The sequence below is a fragment of the Habropoda laboriosa genome, unplaced genomic scaffold (genome assembly GCF_001263275.1).
Source record: "Habropoda laboriosa isolate 0110345459 unplaced genomic scaffold, ASM126327v1 scaffold57, whole genome shotgun sequence".
Taxonomy (NCBI): domain Eukaryota; kingdom Metazoa; phylum Arthropoda; class Insecta; order Hymenoptera; family Apidae; genus Habropoda; species Habropoda laboriosa.
The window spans coordinates 1917252-1927177 of record NW_017100229.1 but is presented as its reverse complement, the minus strand read 5'-3'; the positions used below and the strand labels follow the sequence as shown (position 1 = coordinate 1927177).

The 9926-nt window shown below is 47.2% G+C and overlaps 2 protein-coding genes across 2 annotated transcripts in view; both read left to right on the top strand.

Moving 5' to 3' along the window:
* Positions 1 to 2219, top strand: part of LOC108571396 (protein abrupt-like) — an 11546-nt gene extending 9327 nt beyond the window's left edge. Inside the window, exon 6 of the mRNA XM_017933419.1 lies at positions 1534 to 2219. Coding sequence (XP_017788908.1) covers positions 1534 to 2219 — 686 coding nt within the window. The remainder of the gene's footprint in view (positions 1 to 1533) is intronic.
* A 1509-nt stretch (positions 2220 to 3728) lies between these two features.
* Positions 3729 to 5044, top strand: LOC108571222 (putative cyclin-dependent serine/threonine-protein kinase DDB_G0272797/DDB_G0274007). Its single transcript, XM_017933221.1, has 2 exons — positions 3729 to 3834; positions 4641 to 5044. Exons 1-2 carry the CDS (start codon positions 3729 to 3731, stop codon positions 5042 to 5044), a joined length of 510 nt encoding a protein of 169 aa, XP_017788710.1.
* The last annotated feature ends 4882 nt before the right edge of the window (positions 5045 to 9926 follow it).

The window sequence follows — 9926 nt, the reverse complement described above, 5'->3', positions numbered from 1 at the left end:
ATTGCCTTTTCTTTTCTTTTCTTTTCTTTTACGAATTTCAACGAGTTACGCAAGAAGAGAGAGAGGAGGAATTTTTATCGGAGAATTGAGAATTTGGCGAGGCTCGTTTACGCGTATCGTGACGAATCGCGATCTCTGCGAGAGGCGTGTACGATTCGAGACAAGGTGAAGGTCTACTTGGTTGCGGTGCTTAATTCATTGAGGCACTTTAGTTTCGAGCCCCGCCGCTAGTCCCCAGCAGCGTGCGAGCACGCCTCTCTCTCTCTCTCTCTCTCTCTCGTAAAGAAATTGGCCTGGTGCTGCTGGTTTCCTCCTCTCTTCGCCTCTCTCCTCTTATCGGTACACCGAGTTCGATTAACATTCCGTGCAATTCGTCGCGTTGGAAGAAAAACCTCGTTGCGTGCGGTAGAGCTACTCTTGAGGCGTGTGTGTCGCGTATTCGTCGACGAACAGAACGTTCTAAAAGCGGCGTTTGGCAAAAAATCGAAATCTCTCCGTCCCCCTCGTTCATCCTCTCCGTGACTAAATACGATCCGATATCCGCGAGGACTTATCGTTTGATCGCAGTGATTTCGCGAAACGCGCAACCGCATCGGACGGAAAGAGGGCCGCGGTCGAAGAGGGGAGGGTAGTTCTTCCTGGCGTCCTCGCAGGCCCCCCGTCTTGGTCCCCCCCACCACTGTCCACGTAACTCTTTCAAAAGTTCGTAAGACTCGCGTAACCAATCCGGAAGCTACTTAGATTTTTCTCTCCCCGCCGTTCCCTCTGGTCCTATCCTCTCTCTCTCTCTTCTTTACAGCCCCTTGGCCCTCCCTTAGTACCCGTACTACTCCCTGCCTCTCCCTCTCTCGTAGTCACGCGGTGGTAGCGAGCTATCGATCGCCGTGGCTCTCCGCGCTTAGAGTCAACATCAGTCATAATACAGCGCAACGGCATACGGGGGTTATTAAGAATAATACGCATCCTAGGTATATATCCCCTTCCCGGCACTACGGAAAAACGGGGGAAGGAGCGTGGTTCGTGGGGGGTTGCGTTGCTAGGGTAACCGGCTGGGTAAAATCCCGCAAAGAAGAAGCATCGCCGTTATGTTCCCTATGCTCTTACTCTTACTCTTGCTACTACCGTTGCTCTCTCGTTGTATCGACATCTCATCCTCGCGGACGTTATACTGGCTTTTATGAGACGATGAATGTACACTCGCCCTACCTTCCTGGCCCTCCCCTTTCAACCCTCCTACCATGCCATTTTCCCTCCTCACACTTTCTCTCTCCCTCCTCTTTACTCTTCGGCCGCCCTCTCGGTCTTCGCTACTCTCTCCTCTCGCGACTCTCTTTAACCAGAGGACGATTAACAGTATCCGTTTAAGCGAGGAAAAATTCTCCTCCTCCTTCTCCCTTCTTTTGTATCAATCTCTCTCTCTCTCTCTCTCTCTCTCCGACGCGCTAGCGAGAGGTTTTTCCGCGTGGTAAGACTGATCCACGCGAATCTCGGTTGACATCTCGCTGGACTCAGCCCCCTCCTCTTTGGTTGCAGACCGGGAGGTCGCCGAGGAGGACGGGGGTTGGCAGTCCGCTACCAACGGAGACAGTCAACAACGGCAAATCGGCGAATCGAGCCAAAGTACAGGGGCTAGTCAGTGCGAGGTGGTGCAGGCCGGCCAACAGCACCAGGACCTCCCCATTATCGATCTCTTAGACGACATTCACGATCAGATGCAGATCGTGCTCAAGTCGGAACCTCTGTCGCCCAAGATAGACGAGTTCGAGTCCTGTTTGCTCAACGAGCAGATTGATCTACAGTCGGATCGCGGCTCGACGAACAACGCGAACGGCCAACAGGCTCGCCAGAGTAACGGGAACAACAGGCAACACCAGCAGCTACGAACGTTGCCCAACGAATCCGTTCCCTTCGCTGATTTGCGCTGGCTAACGCAGAACGGGAACCTCCAGTCGACCTCGAAGATTCGCGAGCAAGAGCTCAAGTACACGAATCGCTCGATCAGCGGCACGTACTGCAGCTTCTGTCAGAAGACATTCTCCCGCGCGTGGTCCCTTCAGAGGCACCTGGCGGACACGCACTTCTACGTACCGCAGTCGCTCTCCTGCGACCAGTGCGGCAGGAGTTACAAGTCCAGGAACAGCCTGGTCAGTCACAAGAGCCAGTACCACGCGAGGAAAGAACGGAAGGAGCACGAGGAACAGTGCGAGGTCACGTATTGACCGACGCCCATGGTTTAGTGACCGAAATTCGCGTCGAGGTTCCGTCTTGCCCTGCGCCACATCCGTTTACCAGGGGGACACCTACCCGAGAGGATACCGCGATTATCATTTCCCGGCATGAGAAGGCGCCAACCAAACCCCCTTATTAGACGTCTTTAGCTAATTTCTCTGTATATACATATATATATAGCCCTTACCAACCAACAAAACACGAGCTTTTTCTTAGCATATTTTTCATTTCGTTTTGCATCCGCGAGAAACGGTTGCGTTACCGAGATATACAAGCCTAGTCTCTCCTGATCGAGCTGTAGAACGTATTACCTCGAAATCGAAGCCAAAGAGAGCGTTTTACCTCCCCCGCCCCTGTTAGTTGTCGATGAACGTTGTTGCTTCACGAAGGAATAAGTTCCGCCATCTGGACTAGTCCTGTGCCAAGTTCATGGCTCGAGTGTCTTTCCGCGCGAAAATCGATACGGTTCTCTCCTCCGGTACGTCTGTGCTCTTCCTCATCCACCCCAGCTACGAGGGGTAGTTCACCCCGCGTTACGGAAGATAAAGTCAACTCTGTAGTTGCGTTTTCCCGTCGATCAGCACCGCCTGCTATGTATCGTTGTATACCCATCGATAGAATCGATTCGGGTCGTGGTGTTTCTGCTTCCTCTCGATCCAGCCGGAGCCGATTTGAATTTTTGCCGGCAGAGTATTGGAACGCGAAACGCGAGCTGCGTTTAGTATCGCGCGAGAAAGCGCCGTTACCAAGGACGAATCTATTTATCGGTCGATTGGACTATAACCCATCTATCTGGTGGACCTTTGAAAACAATTTTTCGGTTCCGATACGGTTCAGAGACTCGTTTCTTCGTATCGTTTCTCGTATCGTTCCGTCCGCCTGCTCTTTCCCCTCGCGTCGCTCTTTCTCTCTATGCCTTTCTCATGCTTGGAACGCGATCGCGGCAGCGTCCGTATTTCTATACGTTTCCGTCAAACTAAGTGAGATTTAGCTACCTGGTGCACGAACAACTAATCACTAACCGTAGTTTTACGCTAAGTCGGATTAAGGTGAAACGTAATTGTTGCTAGAAAATAGCGTGAATGTCGTTAGAGATGAATTGTGAAAATAAAGAAGGATTCGATGGAATATGAAACAAACTTGTTATCTCTGACAAATAACCAACCCGCGGTTGCAACGCGGTCTCGATAGAGGAACCTCGATCCCTCACGATTAGGCGTGTACTACCACTCGAGATCGTTCGCAAAATTATATCGTGTAAACAAAAAAGGCCAAACCGACCGATACTTCGCTCCACACACGTATTACCTACAAGATCTACTCTGCTCTGTCTTGCTGTAAATAATACGCATCGACATGGATACATCTCTGGTGCTCTGAAAACACTAACGTCATCGCTCACGATCGTTCACTGGAATCTTGGAATTGCTTGCACTCTACTATCGTAATACGCTAAAAAGTCAAGTCGCATAAAAAAAAAAAAAAAAAAGAGCACAACGATGCGAATCGTGAATAAAGACAAGGGTACGGCACACGCTGCTGCCTTCCGATCTGGAAAAAGAGCCTTCTGCGACGACAGTGTCGTGGCTGTTGTCATCTCCTATCGTGACGTGATTAACATTGCTGCTATAGATCTTTCCACAGTTCCACCGTGACACGATATTACGGTAACTTCATCGAGAAAAGGATCTTTGAACTCTAGTCGAACCGTTGAAAGTTTTCGAGACGAGAACGGTGAGACGGCTGCTTCGAGGAGTTTGCGCCGGAAGGCACGCGTCGCAGCAAAAGCGGAAAAAAAAAATATATATATATATATAAAGAGACACGGTGACAGTGAGACACGGCTCGCAGAAGGTATTTTCCTCGGAAAGCACGGGGGACGCCGTACCGATATATGTAAATGTGTAACAAAAACAATAAATAATAAGGATGAAAAGTAGAATGGACGTACGACGAAGATGCTCTCTCTGTGTGTGTGTGTGTGGTAGCACCTGCAAGCGTAATTACGTGGTTCCAAAGTAACGCAAACAATAAAGCAAACATAAAACAAACAAAAAAAGACAGTTTTGAGCACGGCTTGGTCGGGTGACGGTGCAACGTGCGCGACTAATCAATGAATGGGCGCACGAATTCTCTCTCTTTCTCTCTCTCTCTCTCTCGGCTCGGCAAAAACAGTAAATAAAAAAAATACATATATACATATAAAAAAAAAAAAAAAAATAAAAGGTGGTAGATGGTGGAGTGAGAACACGAATGAGGATCGCGGGATACGCGATACACACGGTGTGACTAGAGAGAGGAGAGCTCTAGAGCGTTAAACGTATGTCCGATCGCATACGTCCTGAACGACCTGACGTTCAACGCACACACAAAAAACCAAAAGTAACCCCTGTGTCTGGTTCTGCCGCCAGGTCAGTTGGCTGGCAGCGGCGCGTCCGATGAGTTTCGATGCGAGCCTTGCAACAAAATCCTGACCTCCCTAACGCGGTTGAGGCGGCACATACAGAACGTGCACACCAAGCCCAGCAAGGAACCGATCTGTACCATCTGCAAGCGGGTATACTCGAGCCTGAACAGCCTGCGGAACCACAAGAGCATCTATCATCGGCAACACAGCAAGCAGGAGCAGCAACGGAAGGAGATGGAACAGGTGCGCGAACGGGAGAGGGAACAGATGCGCGAACGGGCGAGAGAGCAGAGAGAACACACGGACAGAGTAAATTCTCAACAGGAGCAACAACAGCAACCTCAGCAACAACAGCATCAGGATCAACAGCAGCACCAGCAGCACCAGCAGCAGTCACGATTGGGATAAAATCGTTTTAGGCGAAGATCGATCGGTCGTGTTCGGGAGAGATACGAGGATTCGACGAAATTTCCCAAACGAAATTTCTTCATCCTTGAACTCTCATAGAGATCGAGAACGGTATATTTGCGAACGAGAAAACGAAACGAGGAGGAATACACGTCGTAGACGAATCGTGAAAGAATCTCCTTTTTAACACACCACTGGTCGGACTTCTATGAATCGGTTTCCACACGTCCTCTTTCTTTCACTTGCGAGATACTTACGTCGTCGTACGGATTATAGGCTGCCGGTTTTTCGCATACGTTCTCCAACGTGTTACCGCGGGGATCGTCGCATTTATCCCTCCACGAAGCTGGACTCTTCCTGGTTAACTTCCCACCCCCCCCGGGGAGGAATGATAATATGCCCATCTTTGAATTCGGATTGATCGAGAATGAACATGTGATAGTAGGCGATACTGTTATTAATTATTATTATAGTTTTTCATGTTTCCGTTCGAGCGGAGTTAAGATATTAAGAAAAAAAGAAAAAAAAACACGAAAAAAAAAATGGTGGAAAAAGAAAACATTGAAAAAAGAAAGAAAGAAGGAAAAAACGACGTGCTCGGAAAGTTTAATTTTTCTACTAAGGTTACAAAGAGAGAGAGATATTATATATACACATATATTATATGTTGCGTTGAGTGTAAATAGGTAGGAATTTCGGAATGTCAGGACTTGCATTCGCGACTGGAAGCTCTCCTTGCTTAGAACGACCATTATTTTATTTAACCGTTTCGCTCTCGTGAGAAAAGTAAAGGACAAGAGAAAATGGTAAAGGAATAAAGGCAACGTTCCCTGTTATTTTTGTATCACTCGTTTCACGAAGGGTGGTTATCGAGGGGTAGTCGCGCGGGTACCGCTTGGCACGGTGTGTTTTACGTGGAAAAAGTCGCAGTACAAAACATGAGAAATAAACTATATCATAACGTACCTAAGTTAATCGTCGCTCTTCGTTTGCTTCCTACGTGTAGAACGTCGGCGAGGTATACTACAGACGCGCGATTTAGATTCCCGCTTTCCCGTCTTTTTACCTTCCTTTATTTCCCGTCCAACGCTCGAACAACGCGAGAAGAAACTCTGGGACCGGAGAACAGCAACGAACGACCTTGCTTCGTTATGCTCCGTTCACACACGTCGTTCTTACCTGTCCTTCTTCTCGCAAACCAGAGAGCGGCGAAACGCGCGTAGCGTAGGTACCTTGAGGTGCGCAGCCAAAGAAAAGAAAAAAAAAAAAGAAAACACGAAAAAAGAATTACTTAATACCGTTGATTCTTTGCGGGAAATGGTGCAATTGTATACCGAAACGTTCGTTTCCTTCCTTCTCCAGCGGGGGACGCCGTTGAATTTTCGGAAATGGTAGATACGATGCCGGAAATAACGAGGACGATATTGCGTGCCGAGCATCGTATGCAACCGCGCGTAATCGGCCACGGAGAACAATTTCGTCGAGACAATCAACGTCGATTGCTAAATTAGCGGTTACATTCGGCTCGACCGATTTCGATTGGCTCAACGGCGGCATCATTCGCGCTACAGTTTAGCATTAATTCTAATTTATTCCATGTTCGAGACGCGTTTCATCGACTGCTCGTTGGCTCGCAACATTTTTCTTCTTTTTTTTTCGCGGTGCGCGTTTCGTTTATCTTTTTATAAGTTACGTCTTCTTGTTTTTTATTTTTTTTTTAAATTTTTGTACTCTTTCATTTCGACGATCACATGTTGTGCTTGTCGTCGGCATACTTCTAACTATGGTTACCTTTTGCGATTGCGATATCGTGGCGAGAAATTGTGATAGCTGTATCGTCGCGGTTCTTTTCTCCTTTCGTCCTCGTCTCTCGAGGAGAGGAATCGAGGCACACGCGCGAAAATAATATCTGCATCGAGAGCGGCAGAATGTTCTTGACGATGAGAGAGCGTCGCCTATACGCAGAATGTACATAAAAAATCTGTTCGACCGAAAATAGACGGTGTTAGAGCGCGCGTGCGTACGTACTTTGTGTAAATAAGAAAGTCTCTTTTATATATGAATTTATCGATACGAACGTAATGACATAAGTATATAGAGAAGAAGTTTATAAATACGTACACACACGCACATACATATTACGATGTTATATACACACTCTGTTCTCCGTTTTTTTTTTTTTTTTTAATTTTTTCTTCTTATCTCTAATATATCGTCGTTTCTTCTTCTTCTTACGTTCTTTTTTTTTATTTTATTTTTAATTATTACATTATTTTTTTCTTATCGGGGTTTCGGGGGATAGCGTACGTCAAATAGTACTCATGCACGTATACGCTTATCGTATCCTTGTTTTCTCGTTTCGTTACTATTCTTTATCAGATTATCAGAACGAAGCTAATATCGATAATCGATGGTTATCTTTATTACTGTTGCAATTATAATGATTATTATTATTATTGTATTGATATTATTCCAACGATTTATCGCTGATTATTTATACATACATACATATATATATATATATGTCGACGATATATATACATATATATATACCTATCTATATACATCTGAATAAAATGTTTCTTTTGTACGCTGAGAGAGAGCCAGCCACTCTGCTTTATTTTTCACTAAGAGTAACTCGGAGAAAGGTGCACGCGCGGGTAACGTTGCGGTGCCGCGTTGCGTTAACCTTCGACGTTAACAGTATTATGCAATAGTCGTACACGTTTTTTTGCATTTTCTCTTCTTTTTCCCCGGTTGTGCGTTCGACCGCGTTACACCTCGTTGCTCTGCGTGCGCTTCCGGCCGACCCACATACACGCGCGCATAACCCCGGTCGGTATACACTTATAACGCAACGTAAGCCCCAGACCCCGTGACACGTATATTCGCCCGAGGTGCCTCCTATGTCCGTTCCCCGAGTCAATGGGTACGCGTTTCACGCTCCAAGGCACCGAGGGTCAGACCGTCTCGTGAATACGCCGTTATGCGCCACCTCTGAGGACGCTAAGCGTCGTCTCTCTTTCTTCTCTCTATCCTTTCCCCCCTTTCCTCGTGGAAAAACGGAAGTTCTTTCGCGACCTCGTATTACGCGCCATGAACGAGCTTTCGTTGTTCCTCGTGTGTTCGTCGTTCCGTTCGCTTTCTCCGCGCGGCAACGAAACACGAAACCTCTCCGTTGCATTCCTCGATATACTCGTATGTGTCCGTTGTAAATGAACGCGTTTCGTAGCTGGTACTTAACTATGCTCGATTGTCTCGCGGCCTCTATAGCCATTGAAAGCGTACAGGAAAGGAATGTTACGAGCGGGAATGAAAAATCACTTCGTAGAATGCAGCGGAGACCTCGTGTACTCAGTCACGGCTCAGGGCCGCGCTGGAACGTGCACGCGCATCGATATAACGAAAGATTCGCCGAGAGAATCCTCACTTCCGGTGCAGACGATCCTCGATCGTCGCGTTTACCTTAACCGGTCAATGACAAACCAGAGCCCCGAGCCACCTTTCTCTCTGCGATCGGTTGCGCGATTTTCAGATCGCCAACAAGAGAAAAAGGGAAAAAGAATAATCGAGCGGCCGCAATTGAAAGGAAAGAAAGAAAAAAAAAAAAGAAAAGAATTAAGGAAAAGGTTCTCGTGGCCGGGGGTTGAACGACCCCGAGAACAGCTGCCACCACGGGCAATCGGCGGCCCCACGACGCATCTGTATCTCCTCCTTATCATGTATCCAACCATTCGCCACCCTTTAAGTAGCCCGAACCACGGCGTTAATCGCTTTACCTTTTCCTTTCTCACCTTTCTCCCCGACCCTATTTAAGAGTCAATGAATTCCGCATTTAGCCCTGTCACGCACACACTACCACGCCCTAATATTCATTCATATCAAAAAAAAAATCCCCGGCCCTGCGCATTTGAAGAATACCATCAGCGTACACTAATCTTGTCCAGTGATATTAATGGCAGTCGTATCTTTGTTCTTGTTTGTTCCCGGTCCCGCTCGCTCGGCTATACGTTCGGCTCTGGTTCGTCATTGTTCTGTGTGTACCTACCCGCTACCTTCACGAACACGGATTTGCGCTGGGGGTCCATCCACACACGTGGCTCTCCGTGTGCCTCCTCCTACGCCACAAATATTGGTTCGTAACGGAAAAATATCTTTTCTTTTTAATTGGGTGTCGATATAATTATAACGGACATTGGTGCTTGGTCTCTCTCTCTCTCTCTTTCTCTTTCTCTCTGTCTCTGTATCTCTCTTTAAATTCTTCGTAACTCTTCATTACTACTACTACTACTACTATTTTATTCGTTCATTCTTTTCTCAACCTTCCTTTTCTCTGCATCAAACGAAATATTCTCTCTCATTTGATTAACATTTCTGCTTTCTTTTCGCACTCTCTCTCTCTCTTTCTCTGTCTCTGTATAAATCTAATCTTTAATCGCCAATTTGTCTAACCTTGCTGTATTCATATCGTTTCCCTCAATTCTGTGTCGCGAATTGAAATGAAAAAAAAAAAAAACAAATGGTGGCTGGATAGCAGGTCCACCGTCAGCGATTCTCGCGATGAGATTGTCCCACCCGGTACACGGCAGCCTGCTACCCCCGGGTGTCTGCTATACCTGCGACGTTTGCGGTAAACTCCTTTCCACGAAGCTCACCCTCAAACGGCACAAAGAGCAGCAGCACTTTCAGCCCCTGAACAAGGCGGTCTGCGCGCTCTGCCACAAGGTGTTCAGGACGCTCAACAGTCTGAACAATCACAAGAGCATCTACCATCGTAGGCAGAAATAGAGCCGGTTATCGTCGCGTTATGCTCGCATCGTACCGAGGAACACTGTAACACGAGCTTAAGTAGGAAGAGAGAGAGGGAGGGAGAGAGAGGAGA

Bases quoted from the DNA above. Each gene is read 5' to 3' on its own strand.
- LOC108571222 (XM_017933221.1), top strand. From the start codon at position 3,729: ATGCGAATCGTGAATAAAGACAAGGGTACGGCACACGCTGCTGCCTTC. The intron at 3,835-4,640 runs GTGACGTGATTA...TTCTGCCGCCAG, and splicing joins GGCTGTTGTCATCTCCTATC to GTCAGTTGGCTGGCAGCGGC.